The sequence below is a fragment of the Rhipicephalus sanguineus genome, chromosome 11 (genome assembly GCF_013339695.2).
Source record: "Rhipicephalus sanguineus isolate Rsan-2018 chromosome 11, BIME_Rsan_1.4, whole genome shotgun sequence".
Classification (NCBI taxonomy): Eukaryota; Metazoa; Arthropoda; class Arachnida; order Ixodida; family Ixodidae; genus Rhipicephalus; species Rhipicephalus sanguineus.
The window spans coordinates 132,996,010-133,017,971 of NC_051186.1; the positions used below are offsets into that span (position 1 = coordinate 132,996,010).

Below are 21,962 nucleotides of genomic sequence, written 5' to 3' on the forward strand. Positions count from 1 at the left end.
TCGTATGTCACTTGTATACAAGCACTCGTATGTCATTTGTATAGCGCTCGTATGTCGTCTCATGTCTTCTTTTGTGTCCGTGTTTCTTGCGCTACAAATAATTTCCGATGTACAACCACAAGGCCCAAACTGCCACAATCTCCATTTACATTCATTCTTCCAAGATTAATTTACCAAACTTGTGACATCGCTAGACACATATGTCCATGAAGGCATTTGGTTCAAAGGATTCAGATTTTGAGAGTATGTTAAAAGACGTTTAGTTACTTGTAAAGGAGTTTAAGTAAGCATAGATGCACATTGTAATGAGGAATATTCCTGAATGTTGTTACAGTGTAAGGTACACACAACATTTTGATATGGGCATAAGTTTTAAAATGGCGCGACAAGACTAGCAGCGATGAAAGTATGTGGAGGTATCGCTCAACACAGAAGTTATAAATGTGGCACAAACTAATGGACACACAAATCTAGAGTACACTATGGCATCTGTGAGATTGTACCACTGTGATACAAAAGGCACAATTTTATGCTGCCATGCAGTTGCTCTAGCTTACAGTAGAACACCCCATAGGAAAAACGCGACAAAGGTACTGCTGAGCACGACATACACTCAGTGTGTAAGCAAACATGAGGTGTTCTAGTGTAAATGTAAAAACAGTGCTTTGACGAGACTGCTGACGTGCAAGCAGGCACTAAGCGACATGCTCATGCTGAAGGCACAAGAACGAGACAACGTCTCATACCGAGGCGAACCAAAATGGTCTCACTGACAGGACGGGGGTACGTACGCCTTTGCCACTTTTGGTAGTCGCAGATGCAAATTAAGCATAAAACTGAAAGAAGTCGGAGGTTATGTCACCCATTTAACTTCTCGCTATAAAGTTGAACTATTTCGTCCAGTTTGTGTTGCCACTCTAAAGCCTGAAGCTTCTTCTACTTGTCATCCTGTCATATCTTCAACACTTTCTCGTGTGGTGGTAAGCTTGCCACAACATCTCTTACTAAACAACTTTATTTATACAAATCATATGAAGCTAACAGACAGTAAAGCCAACAAGCGCATAGGAAAAATAAACTGAATCTATAGAATATTGTTTCGACAACTGCAAAACTAAGTGCAAGTACTGAAATTTGCAAAACACAAATTAACTTCAGTCCTTCTCAGCAAATTAACCAAAATTTTCATTGAAATTATCAGTGCAAGAAGGGGACTATAGAATCCATCTTTCTGGTGCGAAGAGTCGGAAAACAGGCACATCACAACGTTTGCATTTCAAAAGTTTCAGTTCTCCCATTACAGTCCTCATCTGAATTTGAAAGCTTAAAGGGACCGACAACTGCCCAGAACATGAAATGAGATGACTCCACTGATGGAAGGATTGTCCGTCGCATTGACTCAAACCAACCCTGTTTTTTTCATGAGAGATGGATTTATATTTTTATTTCTTAATTGAAAGTCGCGAAAAATGACCTGTGGCACCTCTGGCGGCAAAAACATGAACGATCCGATGAACCCGGCCACGTGACCGTTGACTGCTGTATGCAGTCGATGATTTTTTTTGTTAGTATTGAAGTATTGTTTGTTTCTTTATATTAAAAAGTATTACTCCATAAAATGTACATATAGGCCTGCGTTAGCAGTATGCATAAAAGTGGTGCTGCCTTCGCATGACGTAATGATCCCATGCTCGTCAGCGCGTACTGAGCAACTTTTCAGCGTGCTCATGCAACTGCACGCAGTTTCCAGGTCCCTAAGATTTTGGAGTGACATAGTTTTGCTACCTACATTTCGCCTCAAAAATGACGCGCGCTGCTACTCGGGGCGGCCACGCATATGCGTAGTGACGTTTTCAATGACTTGGCTTGGCTCGTGTATCGAGAGAGTAACGACGCCGGGACAAGCCATCCATGACACAGGCGCAGGCAACCTTGGGTGCAGGCGCACACAACGCTGTACAAATACCGCGAAGGTGTATAAAGCCACACATCTCATTGTAACAGCTTGCTATTTTCAAAAAGGTTGGAAGGTGGTTAAGCATAGTTACAGGAACTCCTGCGAAAGCCGAACAACGATAGCTTTCACAAATCACGAGAAGGGCTGGCGGCATTGCTATCAATTCTCAGCGTTGCTGGAGGAAAGGTGTGTCCATGTTTAGAGCCTTTAAGATCGAAAAATACTGCTTCTAAAATAACTATACGTGCTTTTGGGATTAACTACTGCAGCTACAAACACTGCGAAGGGTGAGCTTTCTGTCGCGCTGTAAAAAAAATGGGTCAAGAAAAATCAGTTGTCGGTCCCTTTAAAGAAAGCAGAATGAAATGTACTACATTCGTATATAAAAGCAGAAACTATAATTAGCAGGCCTAATGGTGCCAGTCAAGGCTGGTTTAGAAAGCTGGCTTGCAGCGCCGACCAACCACACTGTCAGTGTGATCATTTTGGTTGCCGTATTCGACAAACAAGGCTTTGGTCGAGACAGCAGCCTTTGTATAAGAGCTCTTCAAAATCTCCAGCAGCCCCACAGCACCACAAAGCTCATGCGAAAAAACACGCACTCAGCGCAACCGTCACAAATGCAAAGCAGCCACTGAAAAAAAGATGGACAATAAAGCCAAGCAACAGCACTGACAAAACCTTGTCTTTAGAAAAAAGTCATACCTGAACTGCATATGTCATACCCATGTCATACCTACTATGTCTACTCGTGTCACACCTGCATCAAACCTGTGCCATGCCCTTGTCATACTTGTGTCATACCCATGCCTACTCGTGTCATATCTGTGTCAAACCCATGTCATACCCTTTTTATACTTGCGTCATACCCTTTTCATACCCCTGTCATGCCCATGTCATATCTGTGTCACTCCAGCAGCTACATCAGCTACGGTCAGCTGTATTACAAAATATCTTGTTAAAGATTAAGCATCTACATTGAAACTGCACTTCTGAAGTCTTAACATTGTTCGTGTTCTTTGGATTTTGTTTCAGTATCACTTGCTTCATGTTTAGCATCAGACTGCAGGCATTTCAGGCTCAAAAGCGCTAATCCTAACCATGTTGTTTCACAAATTTAGACCTCAAAAATGGCTTGAGTAACCCGGGCTTCCAGAAACATAAAAAATTGCTTGCTTATAAGATGTACCTTATGTGTTAAAAGCTAACAGTGACATCGGCACCCAGGCTGGCTGCATCATTTACTGCTGTTTTTAAGACTTTGCAGGCAATAACATTAAAAAAAAAAACTTTATTCCTCAAGAATGGGACAACATTATGTACACTTGACAGCCATTACGTTGCTTTGGGCATATAACAAACACATTACAGTTTGCAAAAATAAATGTGAAGCACATGTGATGTGGTTGTGGAAAACTCTAATCTGATTGCTTAGTTTCCTGGAGTGGCTGAACAAGCGAAATAAATTTAAAGAAACCTTAAGCAATAAACATGTACAAATGCCTGTTCCTAGATAAAGGATAAAGGCACAGATATGTAAAGATGAGCTGCCAGTGAAAGATATGAAGTCTAGTAGCAACCAGCAGCAGAACAGGGGTGCCACTTTGCTCTCTGACAGGCATTTCACGCGTAATTGCAGATAAAGGACAGATCTGGCGAAAAGACACAATTATAGGTCCGCCAGATAGGGCTTTTTGATGTGTCTGTGGCAAATCTCACGTCAGAGGTGCACTTGCCCAGAGCCTTTCCCACTATAGAAAAAGATAAGAATAGAGAGAGACACAGATAAATGAGATAGAGAGAGGCACGCACGCATGCGCAAGGCAGCCATGGCGGCGGGCAAGCTAGGAGGAGGATGGACCCGGGTCCTTCTTGGCCGTGAACGATATCACAGAGCGGAGCCCCTTCACGGAGGTCTGCGAGGAGGGCACAGTTGAGTGGCTGCTGCAAGCTGAATGCTACACCGTTGAGGCATGAGTTGAAGGGAAGTGGGAGAGAAAGGAGAGGGGGACAGCTCCGCCCCGCACCCGTCTCACCACACTTTTAGTTAGGCCTTTCTGTGCTTTCTCTTCCGCCAATGAACGTGTGCTGCACGTCGTCTGCTACGTGTCATCTGCTACATGTTTGCTGCATGGCATCTACCAGTCTGCAACGCACCTATTCTAAGGCAGCAGGCTATGGAGGGATGCACACTGCAAAAGTTCTGCTTAAAACCAAAACATTGCTAGCAGGAGACTATGCTCTACAACTAGCGCTCTGGGAACTACTGAAGCAGGAAAGCACGTAGTGTTGCAGAAACAAAATTAGTTCACACTGGATTACTGCGTGCGAATGTCTGTAGCCTCACTGTTTGGGCAGATCACTAGGGTAGCCAATGGGGAGAGGATTCGACTACCCACTGTTGCAGAAGTGAATGATGATTTTTTTGTCGTTTGTTCTGAGAAGCAAATCTCTACAGCCATCAGTTTGGGCAGAAAGACGATGTTAGAAAGAGCTACTACTCTTCCGATAGCTTGGTGAGGTGGAAGTGCACCGAGCTCTGCAAAGTCTGCCTGCTCATTCTGGTGAGGAGGGTCAAACAGTTGATGGCATAGTGTCTCGAGGAAAAAAAACTACAAATACAAGCTACCAGAATTGCACGACAAAATATGGGAAGTAAGAACACATAGACGACATACACACGTGAGCATAGGAGCACGAAAGACGCCGCATCAGGACGGGAAAGAAAACGAAACGGAGTTGTGATAGCGATCAGTCAATCTACCATTCTACTGCCACATTGAGTGCGGGTGCTAGGAGCGCTTCATACACAAAGTCTACGAGAGGGATCCAAAAGAAAGAAAGAGTCAGGGGAACTAACACACACAGCAAATCTGTTCTACGAGGCTTTTGCATTAGGCAGGCTGATGCAGGCTGACTCCTGAAAACAGTAACACACGAGACAACTCTGACGAGGCCCACACTGCAAGGTTATTGGAGAGTTTTAGTTTGTCCGCAAACTTGGAGAAGTTTGCAGATTACCGGGTTACCGAAGGCTCAAGCAGCGAGAGTGGCACATTGGCAATGCCATCTGGTGGTGCAGATATCAACCAGGTAAAGACAGAAATAAATTAACTGTAATGAGTGTAATCGACCTCACTGCTGGCGAAAACAAGCGGCAGTGCTGTAAGTGTGAATGAGGTGACTACTTAAAAGTTTTATTGACAAGACCACTTATAAAACACTAAAATGCCTTGAAAGATATTGCTGTTTGATGAAGCATGTCCAGATGTTGCTACCATCGTTTGCTAACTTGGTATTGCACAAGATCCAAGCATGCTATCAATAATTACATGTCATGCCAGAGCATTTGCAGTTTCATTAAGCAGTTATTGTCAGATGCAGAACTGTTCATTAAAAGCGTCAAAGTCACCAACCAGGACTTGGCTGCCAGTGATGCTTTAAAAACCATGTATACATTAGAACTGACTATATGCACTACACATAAGGTTACGTAGAATTTAGTAAAAAATGCCAGCATGGAATGTAAAGAAAAGAATGAAACAGTACAGTGCTCTTAAAAAAAGTTTTAGTTTGTCCATAAATATTCTACCGTTTATGGAATATTTTACCGTTTGGGGACATCCTTTGGCTCAAAGGATTTCGATGAATTACAGAAAAGAGTCAATGGTTTTTGTGTTACGTCAGTGCTCTCATCAAATAAAACTGAAGGACTGAATGTTAATGACTGTGGTGCTGTTAAAGATGCTTTACAAAAGAAGTTGAGCAGAATACGGTAGATCGTAACAATACAATAGCCCTACACACCTTCTGATTGAAGCATGCACCACAAGATGGCAGCGCTAGCCCGGCTGCTCACCTAAATGTCTCCGGTGACCCGGCATAGCACAGAAAGTAGTGTGTTTACACTGACAAGCTAAATCCAAGACACGTTCCGAAGATAACTGCAGAACATATATGTCAGGCTTGAGTTATACTAATCTATGTGCAGAGCGTTGGTCGATCCTGTCGGAAAAACGAAGTTAGGGTAACTATGCATCATGATTGACAGCAAGGAAAGACCGTGGTGCTGTTCCATGCCAAGTCTACAATGCACCTAAATCCCCAAGAGCTGCACTTAAATGACTAAAGCTGTAAAGGTTGTTCTATATTTGTGTATAAAAGAGCTGAACAAGAGCTCTACCCGAGCGTACACGCACACAAAAAAGTGAAGGGGTGCAGATAAAGTGAAGCACACAGTCACCACAACTCACAACACATAAAAATGTTCTCAACGCTAGTGCTGGAGTGTTTCAAACCACAAAGTGTAAGCACACTGGTGTGGAAGAGAACTTAGCCTTTAAACTGATGTGAAGCTCTTAGGTACACGATTGGCCACTGAATGCTGAGTAACACTGTTAGTCATTTTAGTTTAAGTGTATTGCTGAGCGAAATGTCCGTCGCATTAAAACATTTCTCTCTTAAATCTCTGTGAAAATAAAATGCGATGTATGCCTGCGACAATGGAGTTGAAATCATTAAGCCTTGCTCCAGGGTATATAAGTTGAGCAAATGGCACGCTCAAACAAGACCAAAAGGTCAGCACACGTGCCTCGTTTATGATTGCTCTTTGACCCCTGAAGATGTAGAGAAAAAGAAAGTGTGGGTATTACAACTGCCCAAGAAAAGATTACAGTAATGTCATTACAGTATCGCATTTAAGTACTACAAGATGGTTTTAGCAATTTGTGTTAGTTATAGTTAAAATAATGTTTTAGCTACAACTTTAGCAGTAAACTTAAATTGATCAATTACGTTTATGCGTGCACAAGAGCAGGTGAATGGCAGTTAACATTCATGAGAGCTCTTGGGAGAAGAGTGTGACGTTTTTCCAATGGCGTGGCCTCACTTACCTTCTTCTTAGTGCCGTTAGCATAATCCATGTACATGGCAGAATTGGTGTACCGCCTATAGCTGTCATTCCTCATCACGAAGTAGACGTGCCACTGGGTGTGATGTTGGCCGCCAGGAGAGATCGTGTCAGAGAGCAGGAAAGAGCACAAAAGGTTACCCACAGAAGAGCAACTGTCAAAATGACAAGAGATCGTATGACAGAAACTACTGCAACAGGTCTGCACATGTCCTTCATTCCAGTGAGGACTTTTGTCAATGACCAAAAGCTACAAAAAAAGAAAAGGGTCTCACAAATAACTTACGTTTCTGTCACAACACAAGCTTTCTACCCTTACCCTATTTCTGACACAAGTGAAGATTTAAAACTAGGAGCCCGAAATGTACGTGGAACATCATGTTAGTGAACAAAGCACATGGTGGTTACTGTACAGTAACGACCGATTTTTCGGACTCCCTAGGGACCGCGAACTCGTCCGAAAAATCGGGCAGTCCGAAAAAACAAAGTCATGCTTTTTTATTCCGCTCAAGCAGTCAAATCGCCACAACCACGTCCGAAATAGCTTTAATGTTTCCCAGTACAATTATCAGGCATTTTGGTGCGCGCCCAGGCTCTCGCAAATACATTCGTTACTTGCTGCGAACCCCGCTTAACTGCGTGCGTGCTAACCGCCACTTTTGCATCTCGTGATGAGCGCCGCAGATAACAGCAAAGCGCGGAATAGATTACGGCTCTCTCGCATGAAGCGTTTGGAAACGATGACGCGGAACACAAAGTCTATGGCAGATGAGCGGACGACTCGTCCGGCTTTCCCCGATGCGTGTGCGCATGTAAACGATGCGCACACACATCGCCGAATCTCCGCCGATACACAGCATTTGCTGCCATTCGATCGTTTCTAGTTGTGTGCAGCACATCGCCAACTAAGCTGACGCCGTCACTGTACTGTTGCTGTATCGTACGCACGCATTTATAATAATAATAATTTTTATTTGCACAACAATGTGAGCCCTCCGGTGACGTGCGAGGCTAGACAGAAAGGAAAGACCCTTACGCGCGTGCGTCTGCTAGTTTCTGCTAGCCCGTCACCGAAAGGCAGGGTTCGTGACGGGCTCGGCAATGGCGAGCTGGTTTCGTCCGCGAAGGCAACGCGTCCGTTGCGGCTCACGTAGCGGTCTCGCACAAAGAGGCAGCAGGAATGGCGGCGCGGCGCATTTGGGTTTTCGCCTATTAAATGCGTGCGGTACGCATGCAACTGCGCTAGGCCACGTGCACTACCGAGCAGTTAACTGAAAATGCTTATCGTAAGGGTCGTCAGCGATTAAGCCGTAGTGGCGCGTTTACCAGCTGCCAGCGGAAATCCGCTGCTTATCCATAACATCGCCGCACGGCGCCGCGATAGCGGCCCCTTTAAATTTCTGGTCTGCTTCACCCCATAACGCTTCGGCATTGCGGCAAAGCTGACTTTCGGACTCTGCTACTGTCGCAAACAGATAGACTCGCGAAAGCGCTGGTTCGAACCTACGAGATGATAGACGCGGCAGAGGTGGGGGCTTCAAATAATGCCTTTCGGACTTGCAATTTGGGCAGAAAGTCCGAAAACTCGGACGTGGAATAGTTTCAGCGTCCGAAATTTTGGACGTTCTGATACATAGACGTTAATGGGGCTGGTGACGGTGCCGCGAAAGCGTCCGAATTTTCGAGCATGTCCGGAAAATCGGGCGTCCGAAAAATCAGCAGTTGACAGTATTCTAAAGCTGGCAACACACACTAGTCAGGTACGTGAACGAGCTAGGTTTTCCTTAAAAGGGAATACTAGAAGTTTGCAAATATGGCTAATGAAAGAGTTTCTCAGTGCCGTTCAATTGGTTTAGTTATTTGCACACTGGTGCAAGCCACTTGTAACACATGCGCAGATGAGAAGTTGTCGAACAAGGCACTTCACTGAAATGATGTTTCAAGTACATGACCTGGCTTCGCCCTGACAAAGACAGACTCCCATGTTGAAGCTTGACATCTAACAACATTCCTTATTCAACGAACTCTCATAGCTTCAAGCCTCCCATATCTTCCCTTCTGTTTTGTACAGGCCTGTCGACCACATCTAAGCTGAACACCTCATTAGTATTCAAATCGGTAAAACTAGAACGTTTCTTATACTTCACGAGTGCAATGCCCATTATAGAACGTCTAACGGTGTCGACAAACACAGTAATGATTTTTCGAATTATGTATTAAACAACAGCTTCAATGAGGTCTTGAATACTAATGAGGTGTTCAGCTTAAATGTGGACGACTCTGTACAATTACTCACAGTTGTGCATGTTGTCATGATGACCAGTTGCTAGTTTACATTTCAAATTGTGATTACAGTGCAAAAGAAGACACGGGACAAAAGAGCAACGAAGACGAGCGCTGTCTTCGTTGCTCTTTTGTCCTGTGTCTTCTTTTGCACTGTAATCACAATTTGAAATGGAATACTAACTAGCCCGTACTCGGACCTTGCTTCAGTATATTTCTAGTTCGTCGAGCATCGCTAACACTGTTTGTCTTCAGCACTCGTTTTCGTTGCTCTTTTGTCCCTTGTTTTCTTTTGCGCTGTAATCACAATTTGAAATTGAGTACCAACTAGCCCCTACTCAGACCTTGCTAGTTTACAGCGTGAAATTCATGTAAGTGGCACATACATAATCATGCCCACTGCCAGTGGCCCTGTACACAATCCCACACAGCCTTAAGCACTCCACCAGCCCTAGTCGTCTAGCTGCGAGCTAACTACGGCTAACTTACGTGTGTTATGGTGAGATGGTGCTTGTTGAATAGCGTGCTAACTTGGCACCAGAGACAACATAAACTTTTGTCAGATAAGCTGGTGAGGACAAGGCATGCAGTGAAGGAACAAGCGTCTGAAGCAATGCCAAACCACTCACGGCAGCTTCGTCGAACGTCCACCGGTCGGGATTCTGCATGTTGACCTTGGTGATCTCGTAACTTCTCGAGTCGATGTTGATGGGACAGTTGGCATCAGGAGCCAGGTACTCGCTGGAAACGCAACACAGCGCGTGTCGTGGTTTATTTGCCCTGTCCGTGAGCCTCACCAACACAATGATAGTGAAGACTGAACTTCTCGCCAACAGCCTACAATTACCCACAAAACTGATGTGCCCATGCTCTTGGTGCTTCTGGCTTTCAAAACACAGTTTGCCAAAGCTGCAGATGTTGAAAGAAGTTCACCACTGTTGTGGCGTGTTATGGTGGTGGTGTTATCGTGTCGTAGAATTAAGTGTATGTGTTTGGCTGACGCACCCATACGAACTCCCTGAGCTGGACCATCAGCAAGAGACTTTTGCTGAACAGTCGGAGGGTTAAATAAAACCAGACCTTGTGTTAGCATGTATTTGTGAGCTTAATCATGACTACATATGGAGCACTATTTTGCAATCCCATAAAATTTTATGATTGGGCTTGACTCTTGTAAGAATAATACACCAAATGGTGCTGTATATAATGTGTGTGTAATGTGTGGGCAACTTCATGGGCAAGCTACCCATAAAATTTTCACTAGAGGTTGGGCCAATGTTTGCCCCTCGCATGTGGTACTTGAATGATTAAAAATAACATATTGTCACTTGGTTTTCTTTTTTCCTTTTGAAAACCCTGGCCACATGCTCGACGATGACAACTCGCAAGTGTTTGCACAAGTTCAATTTGAGGACAATTAAATTCTACAAAGTTATAAATGAAAACGACAGGATTGTAAATGCGAAGCAAAACTGAAACTCACTTCCATATCTCTTGTACTTTGACGGGGACATCTTTCAGATGAATTTGCTTCAGTTCTTGCACAGCCTCCCAGAACCTGGCAAGAAACAGTGAATGAAGCTTGATTCATTTAAGCTGTTCTCAGGAAGGCTGGAAGTGATTAAACATTCAATCACTCGATCAATTAATACAGCACCCAGAGCTTGTTTGATTGATTGCTTTGTGTATGCTGCTGACAGCAAGATGGAGCTCTGTTTCCATAAAAGCTGCTTCGATAGATTAAACCGCTGATTAATAAATCAATTAATTGAACAAGTTTTTATAAGAACAAAGCCCCCAATCCTGTAATTAGTATCAAAGGCATGTTCATAATTGTTACCAATTAAACCACAGTAAGACGCAGCCAGGTGCGTCCTTCAAATATGTATATGGCTCACCTGAGATTCTCGAGGCTAAACTCTTTCTCCAGAAACTGGATGAAGTGCTCCCGGCCCGCAGGGTCCCGGAGCAGCTCCTGGAGGGAGTTCTTCCAGCGACGCACCCGACGCGGTGGAACATTGGTCCTGGAAAGGAAAAAAATGCAGTTTTAACCAATTGAGCAATACTCATAGAACAGTTTTAAATAGCAGCAATTTCAGTACAAAAGCCTTACATTCCCCATCAAACGGAAAAATGTGGCATCCATCTAGTATGTGGCATTACTACCCGATGGTGGGAAAACTCACGAGACTAAATGATGACGTCATAGGATAACATCACGACGTCATCACGTAACAAAGTGATGATGTCAGTGATAATGTTGCGTCGTAATGTCATGACAGTCACCCAAGGAGACTTGGGTGACTGTTGTCACGTGCTTGGAAAGAATGCTTTCTGTCGGAGAAGCCAAAAAAGTTCAGACCGGGTAACCTTAGTCCATGTAGTACATCCGAGAGCATCATTGGACTTGTATTGAGTGAAGACGATGTTGTTGTTCTGTTATAGCCTATCATTAGCCCGCCAGCACTTATCATCGTTTAGCAAACGCTAGTCAGCATTAACCAGCTCTTGTAGTATACGAGTAAATATGGTAAGCAAAGACAACACTGGTCACTGCTTTGAATTTCCAGGGGGTATGCTAAAATGAGCTCTCACGTATAAAAATTAGGAAAGAAGCTCCCACTGGCCACATAACTTCTCAAACACTGCCCTCATCTAGGTTAGAGTTTCACTGAGTGTGCTCCAAATGGGACCAAAGTTGGGCACTGGTCCATCATACTGTGTGCAAAAAGATTTTGAGAGAAAGCCACACATCACATTCTCATGGTGACACGAATGACCGTGGTACATGCATGTAACCTCTGTGACCTACGTACTCTGTCAGAAATAGAGGCACACGGGACAAGCGCTACTTTCAACTAAGGTTTTAATGGGCATCAGTACCAACTAGCCCGATCTCAGTGTCTTCTGAGCAAGGCTAGTTTCTCAATTTCGTCTTTCACTGTGCACAGCCTGATGACGCCATTGTTTGAGCCACGTACCAAGCAGCGACCCCGAAGAATTCAAAATCAAACAACAAAATAGTTTATCATGTGATTTCTAGCGCAAAAAAAATTAATGTAAGACACTAATTTCAGGTGCAGTAATATGAAAATTGCTAATCGAAAAAAAATGCCAAACAGCAGCAATGTGCTGCCACGCCATTGTAATGTTCTCCACCTGAGCCGTAATGGCAGCTTATGCCAGTTACGCGCTTGCTTTTTAAACTGCGCAACTACCTTTGACAATGGTGGTGCAATAAATAACAACGAGTATACACACACACAGCCCTGGCCCAAAATGAACAGTGACTCCACCCTACGTGACTCAGCTGTGCCATCGGCAGTTTTCAAAACACAACTGTCCAAAAAGTTGTTATTGGCCCCGAGATGGAGCGGAGTCGCCGCCTGGCGGCTTCTGGCTGAACCGCGCCTAGTGTGGATCGTTCCATGCGTCGTCTGCTAGCCACATTGTTTGTATGTGCGCGTACGTCATGCAGGTCCTCAAAAGGAGGTTTGTTCCGTTGCATTAGTGCAACTTTAACGACACGTACGTATGCCTAACATGATGTAAAGAAGCATTTGGCCTTAATCGGCTGTATTTGTACTGTAATAAGATCAGTGAGTACTTGTCGAGAGTGCTGTGTGTGGTCGTCGTACCCTTCGTTCACGAGAGTCATATCAGTGTAGGTGCCGCTCTGTGGTTCAAGCGCCTTGCAAAGCACTTGGCGTTGTCCTAAAGATGAGAAGTATTAAATCTCATGTGAATATAGCCTCTTAGCGGCTCGGTGGCAAAACAACAGGCTCTCATGCACTTGCACGTTGTGGTATAACTTCGGGACTGTCGTTTATAGGTTATGCGACGAGCTTTAGCTGTGTACGGTCCTGGTCCCACTACGCAGAAATATTTCTGTCAAGTCACGTCTGACACTTTGGTACCTGAATTGCACCCTAAAAAGAACAGAAAATGGAATGACATGGAAATCGCAAAACTGAGTTGCCTTGCGCAATTTTAATTTCTGGCAAAATTTATACAAAAACACCCGTGTGCTTAGATTAAGGTACTCTTTAAAGAGTCCTGGTGGTCAAAATTAATCCAAACGGTGTACTTTACATTTATGCCGTAGTAATTTCACGCGAAGCCACATCTTTCTTTCTTTACATTATCTTTAGCGTTTGTGTTGCATTGTTATAGATTGACGGAAGGCAGCGGACATTATTCGCATGAAAAAACGTACTTTGGTCACGTGAAATAACCGGGCCTTTGTTCCATAATTGTCATGCAAATAATCATTCGAAGAAAGTTCCGTGCTGTACAGTTACCTTTGTGTACTGTTACTGGAATACAAACAAACGTGTGCGTGTTAAACGTCTCCGTAGCGCTAAAGCGCTGTCAACCACGTAGCTTTCCTCAGTAAACCTATCAACTGTCCTACATTTCATGGAGAACTGAATAAGAAGTGCCGATGAATATTTGAGCACGCAGTGCACAAAGTGATATATTTGAACTCATCGTGCAGGAATACGGTCTTTCTTTTTGTTTGGGGGTATCCAGATGAACAAGTAATAAATACTTAATTCAGTCACGCTACAGCAGTGCGTAGTAGGCTGAACACAAGCTAAACATGTAGAAATAAAACAACAAGAAAACGTCATTCATTGCGAAAACGCCCACTGTTGCCGAAAGCGAGTAACCCGTTCGTTGGCAGGATGCGCTTCTCTCACAAGTAATAGTAACGTTCGGCGCGCTTCGTGCATTAATTCGGGAATGAACAGCGCACATATTACCAGAAAGCTGCAGTGAACGCATTTTGTTTTCTGGAAATCGAGTCAAATTGCTCACAACGAAGCGCTGTTCTGTGCGTTTGTATACGCGCCGTCAACCACCTATCCACACTAGCGCGGCGACGGTGCTGCCACCTGTAGCCCGATCTCGCGGCGAATAACAATAAGGGGTTTCTGGTGGTACATATGAGTTCAAGTCTCGGAAAGGGGGTCTCGACACGCTGGGACTGATGCGTCCGCCAGGTACTGCGCACTGCAAGTGCTGAAATGGGGAATCGAAAGCAAATGGAAAATGTGTTTTAAAAACCCAAGAATGAACAACATTTTTAGCAGAACGAGGCTCGTTGCGCAATTGAAAACACCTCTGCGAAAATTAACTTGATGTCATTCTAAAAAGACAGGGCGTGCAAACACGGACACAAGAAAAAAGTCAGGACGTCTTTTTAGAATGAATACTCACCAACTAGCTCAGCTCTCTGTTATTCTAACATGATGTGCCTTGAGTAGGCACGTCAACGAGGGAGCACTGAACAGGAAAGCACTAATTCTACGAAGCTCTAGCAGAGAGCAAGAGAAGAGCGAAGCACTCGGCCACTCACGTTTGCTTTTCCATTTCCCAGAACTCGGTGCTATCCGAGATCCAAGGGTTGGAAGGCTCAAGCGGCATGCAGAAGCCATCGTACTCTGCGTGCTTTTCGTAATACGATTTGTACCTGAAAGGTGAGGAAGCGGTGGGATTAACATCCGCGAGTCAATCCCTCGTTTGATGTACGTTACATGAATGCTGTGGCTGGTGGTTTGTAAATTCCTCCAACTACGAAAATGGCTCACGCAGTAGACACAAAACATAAAGAAAAATGTGACAAGCCTCTGGGCGATGCCTCTAGTTGCTTTTCTGTCAGGCACTTCATCATAAAAAGAAGAGTTTCGCTCTGTTCCTACTACGTGCTCTAAAGCAAATAGTCACAGAACACGTGGGTCACAATGTACATAAACTTCATAAAAAATGTATGACATGAAATGCTTGTTGTAAAGTATAGCACAAAATGATGCAATGTCACGCTACACACAGAAAAAAAGTGCGAATATGTGACGGTTGTGCAAGCTGGTATAATGTCAAGCTACTACTGTATTACTCTAGACAACTGAAAGCTTTGGCATGACGACCACTGCTACCAGTGTTCTGAACAAGTGATGCAGTGGGAATCTAGGCACTCACGTTTCAAGAGCTGCGGTGATCTTGACATTGCCACCGTCGAGCCTCGCTTTGAGCGTCTCCACCTGAAAATATACGCAAGAAAGGAAAAAAGAAAGAAAAAGAACTGAGACACTGACGCAGTAGTTAATAGAAGCAGGACATAGACTCAGATCTAAGAACATCCTTCATGATCTTGAGATGCATGTGGCAGTGGTGGACGCTAGGCTACTTCAATACGTCTCAAGAGAATTGCCTTGCAAATGTAAAGCACTGTTGAATACAGTGCATGTGTGTGCCGCCTCTCATCCTTGCTTCTTTGTGTTGTAATTCATTCACAATAAGAGAACAAGGATACCAGACAGTGCAAAATGTATAACTCTTCCCACAAGGGATCCAGTGCACGAGATTGAGCAGTTAGAAAGCAACAAGTGCATAGTGAAAGCAGGGGTGTTTATATGCTTACGCCCCATTCTCTTAACTCAGGGTGACCCTAAAACCCGCCAAATATTTTCCAGAACATCCCACAGAGAAGTAGAAAGTGGTTCCTGGACAATGTGTTGGATAATTACACTGTAACATACAAGGACATATTTACATGAACGCACAACACGGTTAACGTAAGTTCAGCCTTCTATGTAACAATGCGATTATTCAAAACAATGTATAATGGCCCCCAAGACAATGTATAATGAGGTTATTGACCCCCCCCCCCCCCATTTGTTAACACCTACACGAAACAAAACTCCTAGATATACTGCTTGTAATAGTATACAGGTGGGGGCATCAGCAGAAAGAATGAATGCAAAGAACACAAGTTTGCTGGGTGAAAGCCTGTCTTGGATGCAGAGCAATAGCTATGTGATTGTGATAGTAGTTGAAAGCACAGCCAACAGTAGTTGAGTCACATAAAACTACTGAAGTCCGCTAATTACGCATATGCGTATGCAATTTACCCATATGCCATCAAGTTACACAGCACTTGGCAGTGCATGAGTCAGTGGCAGGATGCACTACAGTGTTTGTAATGTGTGTTGTATCAAAATGAAATGAAGACTGCATCTCGCTCTCAGAGAGACAGACGCAGTTATGAAGTTTTGAACACAGAAGTATGCCTTGCAGGAGTGATGATGTGGTGAGATCGATAGCTTGTTGAGAGTGATCATCAGCTAAAAAAAAAGGAGCACATACCCCTACTCCCACCAGAATGCGTTAATGATACTTGCCTCCTTCTTGAGAACATCTAGCGGTGTGTTAATCTCGCCTTCCGACACGCTGGGACTGATGCGTCCGCCAGGTACTGCGCACTGCAAGTGCTGAAACGGAGAATCGAAAGCAAATGGAAAATGTGTTTTAAAAACCCAAGAATGAACAACATTTTTAGCAGAATGAGGCTCGTTGCGCAATTGAAAACAGCTGCAATGCGCACCTATCATGGCAATGTGTACCGCATTTTCTCACAGATAACATGTCCCTTACATAACCAACACACCCAACTACACACTGTGGAAAAATAAAGATAAGAAGAAAGATCCCCGCATACTGCCGTGAAGCCGCCTTTTTCGCATTACCGTGAAAGTGCCAAAAAGCCAACTTGCGCTTCAAAATTTGCACTTATCTTGTACCCTGGCTTTAGCTCCGAATTTTCTGTATATTTCATACCTATTAAATGCGATGTGAACATGGTAAATCAAAAATATACTTTCCCTAGCAAAAATACCAATAGGATTTCCTATTGGTCCAATAGGAAATCGCTATTGGTTCTATAGGACATCTATTGGAGCTGTATTGGTTGTATAAGACTTGTATGGGTACCAATAGACACCAATAGCCACCACCTATTGGTGTCTTATTGGACCAATAGAGGTTGTATTGGTCAAATAGGGGCTGCCTTTTGGTGTCTTATTGGACCAATAGGAGTTGTATTGGTCAAATCGGTGCTGCCTATCGGTGACTTATTGTGCCAATAGGAGTTGTATTGGTCAAATAAGTACTCCTATTGGTTTCTTAATGTACTAACAGAAGATGTATAAGGCCAACAGGAGTTTTATTGTTCAAACAGCTACCACCTATTGGTAGCTGTTTATAACATCTTATGACTGATTGAGCGCGTCGGACCCGATCCCGATCAAATTTCTTGATCATGATTGGCTATATTATACGCAAGCTGCAGACGGGATCAATGCACTTTTGATAAGTCTGATCCCGATTGAGCTTAATCGTACACCGTGAGACACCGTGTGCAGTTAGCAACTCACGCGACTAAAAGAGTTATATAAAAAGGCTGCGTGTCGACCACGGCGGTACGGTGTCTCCATGCCGTGCGGTAAACGGGCACTATAGTAAAACACGCTAACGAAGAACTTGCGAAGGAATCGACAACACAGACACCACAGAATAATAATAAAGAAACCGCCATGAGATCACAACCGGCATAGAACCAGCCAGGTGACAAAAAAAAAAAAAAGTGAGACGGTGCGCGGCGTGGGGACGCTGCATGTGTGAACATTTTTTTTTTACACGTTCCTTGGTTAAGCAGGCTAAGCCATGTGCTAAGCTTTAAGATAAGCTTTGGATAATATGTAAAGTTATGCTAAGCAATATAAGTAGTGCTGTAAAGATACAGGAGAAAGAATTGTGGATCTGCAAACGCGACCGACCGTGCGTTTGGCGCGCCATCCGCGCTCGGCCGATACGAAGACAAGCCCAGCCTGCGGCCAAGCTAAGCCAAAACGTTGTGTCTGTCGCCCACTGTCGCTATGCTGTCGCCCTAGCGCGCGCTTTGTGTGATCTCGATGCTTCACGTAAGCCTGCTTACACGATGTTTGCTTTAGTGTGCTTCCGCGACGATAACGTGAAGACTGTGTTCAGCGTGCACCAGATGGAGACGTTCTGAGCCATAAATGTCTTGGATTTCGACCGATTTCGACCGATTTCGACTCTACAAAGTGGCACCAAGAATAATGGCAAGACGAGCAACAAGGCCCATGTGCTCCGATTGTTTGGTGAGTTGAGTGGGCATGGTAGTTACTCCTATTTAGTATTTATTTGATATCACCTTTTTTTGTATTCAAACTTGGGACGAAGCCGAAAGGTCAGGAAAACAAGTCCCTCGTCCTTTGTCTCCGGTATTTGATGACAGCGACGCCTCGATTGCAAGTCCACACGCTCTCAGAAGTTGAATGATTGAGCGCATATATTATTGCAGTTTGTTTTTGTGTTTGTCAGTATGCACAAAAAAACGTAGCATAGATTAGAGGTAAAGGACAGGCGCCCTGCTCGTGAGTGTAGTTGGAGTCTCGCAAGCCCTTTGTAAGTATTTACAACGTGCGTGTTAAGCCGAAAACGCGTTTATCGCCTCATAGTAAAACGCTCTAGTCGATGCGGTTTGTGTGTTGTAGTGCGCGCCAATCGGCTTATCATACTTGTTCGACATAATGTCACAAGAACCACAGGAGGCCACATGATAATTCATTATACAAAATGTGCATAGCATATGTAATGCACTGGTGCGATTTTTTATTTCATATTTTTTTATTTTTACATACTGCAGCCCAATTAGGGCTATCGCAGGAGTGGGTTTATTAATGTTGTTGGCTTAATTGCATAAGCACGTAACATGCAGCACGTGTGTTATATCTAACTCATTGCAGCCTGACTGCTGTGTTGGGCTTGCAACGATATGGAATCTAGGCTGCCTTTACTACTGTCTTAGATATTACCGTTGCCTCATCGTGAATCTACCCTAGCTTAATTTATTTCATGCCATCTTTAAGTTGAGATTTAGTGGCATGCTCTAGGTATGATAGTCGCACCGCCATCGTGAAAAAGAGCACGTCACAGATAGTAAGTGATTATCGAGTTTGCTGTAATTTAAGGACGAGTTTGCAGTTCATTCTTGGGTACAGCTCAAAAAACACAGGACGCAAGTGTGTAAACGGGATAAGGTGCTGCTTAATTTTTAAAAAAACTTTGCCCCCTTCTTTTCCTTCCTTTCTTGCCGCAAAATTTTGCCGATATACTGTTTTCTTCTACGCAATAAGCCACAGTTGGGTGTGTAACATTTCACTCAGTTTTTTGCTATAGTTCAGCTCCTGCAACATTGTGAACATGTGCAGTGAATTAAGGTCGAGATAATTTCTCACTGTGCCGCCTACTTTCTATACGTTGCTTCGAAGGTAAACTTTAATTAAACATGTGTTACTGTTTTCTGATTTCATGGCTCTGTTTATTTACAGAATCTTTCAGGCACTTCCTCGAGTGCGGATGAGGCAGTCCAGAAGAAATTGACACAAGACATAGTTGCCTTGGCAACATAGTCGCCCGCAAGATCGCCAACATCATCAAGGGCCAGAAGAAGCACTTGTAGTTTTGATTTTGAGAATATATTTGAACATATGCCTCATTCATCCACTGTGATTATCATTGCAGGGGCGCTGCCACAGTGTGGGCCTTCTGCATGACGACAAGACACCCATAAAACACTTGCGCAAGACTAATTCTAATGGGGCTGAGTAGTGGGCAAATACAAAACTAATACAATGCCAGCAGGCAAATACAGAACCAATAGGCCAATATAATTCCAATTGGCTAATAGAGAACCAATACACCAATATAGGTCCAGTAGGCTGATATAGAACCAATAGACCAATAGCCAAATACAGTTCCAATATACCTATAGAACCAATAGACCAATAGGTGTCAATAACCCAATAGGCTATTGGTTTTTTATTGGGAATTTTTGCTAGGGTTTGTTCACCTTCTTAGAAAGGAACGACTGCATGAAAATGAAAAAAAAAAGAACACACACAACCTGAAGACCTTATCTGTAGGTACAGCTATAGACTGTTGATAGTGACTGTGATTATAAGTCAGTAAGTGTCAACAATTCTGTTGTTCAAATGCCCTTCACTATTTCCGTAAATGCTGCAGTAAATGCCAGCTGACACAACTTTGTACTTTTCTTGTGGTAAGCCAGGGCCTTTTATTTTTCTCTCGTGAATCGGCCGGTGCACCGTTACTTGAGATTTCCACACTCAACAACAGTGTCATTCCCCAATAACATTTTTAATTATGCGTAAGGTCGTGGAACCTTGTCAAATGCAACTACCATGTTCTCTGTTAGGCATATTGGCATGCAGTAAATGCCTCATTTAGTACAACCGCAGTTATTAAAGAAAAGTGACTGCAAATGCATCGATTGAACTTCACACAGAATGTGACGAGAACAGGCAAAAAAAAAAGGAAAGAGGGGGAAATGTTGCACGCCCACTCACCTTTGCGCTTTTGATTGGTTTGTTCATGCGGCAGGCCTTCTTAATGTCGATTTCCGTAGTATTTACACAGCCCGGCTGAAAAAAGGTGTCAGGTAAAGTCAGCAGCCAAAAAAAGGACAAACACTTGTGATGACACATCAGAAATACCATGAGACCTCACATTCTATAAAGCAGGGGTTGGCAACCTTTTGAGTCAGAGGGCTGAGTTGCATGAACACAAAATGGTGGGGGGGGGGGGGGGAGGCTTTGCAGACAAAGAGAAAACATTCGGCAAATTGACAATAGTGTACAGCACAAAACTGGTGCAGAAATGATGCTTATGGAAACTGCAACAGAAATCATATTTGTTTAGCACCAAAAGAGCTTCTTTACAGTTCAGATAGGAGGTTACAGTCGAGATAGGAACTTTACAGTGAAGATAGGAAGTGACAAGGGGAGGGGTTTGACGTCGTGCCAGGGGCCACATCATAGTGCCCCGCGGGCCATAGGTTGCCGACCCCTGGTGTAAAGTATTCATGCACCATCCTGTGACGGCGCATGATTACATGGTGCGTTATTACATTATTCCATACCTCACAGTAATGCTACATATGGTGCAAAAATTTTGTTATTTTATTACTTATTATAAATGTGGTATATAGAGGGTGTTTCTTTTAGACAATACACATTTTAAAATAAAAATTACAGCTGTGCTAATAGCAAAATTTTGGGTGCGAAGCGGATTCGAATATTGAGGTGTGAATGCGAATCGAATAGAATATTTTTCGAATATTTCTAGAATGTTTTTCAAATACTTCGAAGCGAAATTGCACAAAAGAAAGTTGGAGAGGATTCCTAAGCATGTTCTTATGAGATAGCAACATGAAAGTGTGTCTTTTCGCTAGGTTGAAGCGCAATGTAGAGGCTGAATTGTATTTATGTACAGGATATGGTGCAACCAAAGTGTTGCTGACAACACTTTACATGTGACAGGCAAAGATGCCATTTCCTCAGCCTCTCCTCCTCTTTCTGTGGCACTTTTGTGGAAGCCCAACTGATGTGGCAGACAATGGTGTGCTCCCTTCAAGTCCGGAGTTCCAAATCTGCCTCGTAGACATTGATATGTAATAACATCTGAAATTTTGGATGCTAAAAAGCTTCGGCGTCCGATTTTTCGGATTTTGTGCCCAAATTTCAGGTCCAAAACAGCATTAATTGAGCCCCCACCTCTGCCACATCTTTCATCTCCATGTTGGAACCAGCGTTTTTTTGAGTTAATACACTTGGGACCGTAGCGGAGCTTGAAAGACAGCTTTGCCACAATGCGGGGGTACGATGAGGTGAAGCATATTGAAAATCTAGGGACCCCTTCTAATCGGACGTTGACTGTGTCTTGGCTATGTTCGACCGTAACGGAGCTTGAAAGACAGCTTTGCCGCAATACGAGAGTGTAATGTGGTGAAGCATATTAAAATCTGAAGGGGTCACTTTCAATCGGACGTTGACTGTATTTGTCTTTGGGAAGTTCGAATAGTTCGAACAGTAAAATTCCAGTGTGAATCGAATTGAATAGCAAACACTACTCGAAAAATATTCGAAA

General features: G+C 43.6%; 1 protein-coding gene across 3 annotated transcripts in view; it reads right to left on the reverse strand.

Moving 5' to 3' along the window:
- LOC119374535 (regulator of G-protein signaling 7) overlaps positions 1-21,962 on the reverse strand; it is a 92,034-nt gene that overhangs the window by 18,048 nt on the left and 52,024 nt on the right. The window contains exons 8-16 of one of the 3 annotated variants that reach the window (XM_037644671.2): positions 20,384-20,458; positions 16,334-16,414; positions 15,132-15,193; positions 14,512-14,625; positions 11,048-11,173; positions 10,633-10,707; positions 9,779-9,890; positions 6,850-6,942; positions 3,770-3,873 (exon numbers count right to left, since the gene is read on the reverse strand). In XM_037644671.2, the coding sequence (XP_037500599.1) occupies positions 3,802-3,873; positions 6,850-6,942; positions 9,779-9,890; positions 10,633-10,707; positions 11,048-11,173; positions 14,512-14,625; positions 15,132-15,193; positions 16,334-16,414; positions 20,384-20,458 (810 nt within the window). In that variant the 3' untranslated portion in view covers positions 3,770-3,801. Of the gene's footprint in view, positions 1-3,769; positions 3,874-6,849; positions 6,943-9,778; positions 9,891-10,632; positions 10,708-11,047; positions 11,174-14,511; positions 14,626-15,131; positions 15,194-16,333; positions 16,424-20,383; positions 20,459-21,962 lie in introns of all 3 variants that reach the window. The other 2 variants (XM_037644670.2, XM_037644672.2) reach the window with 2 other exon arrangements.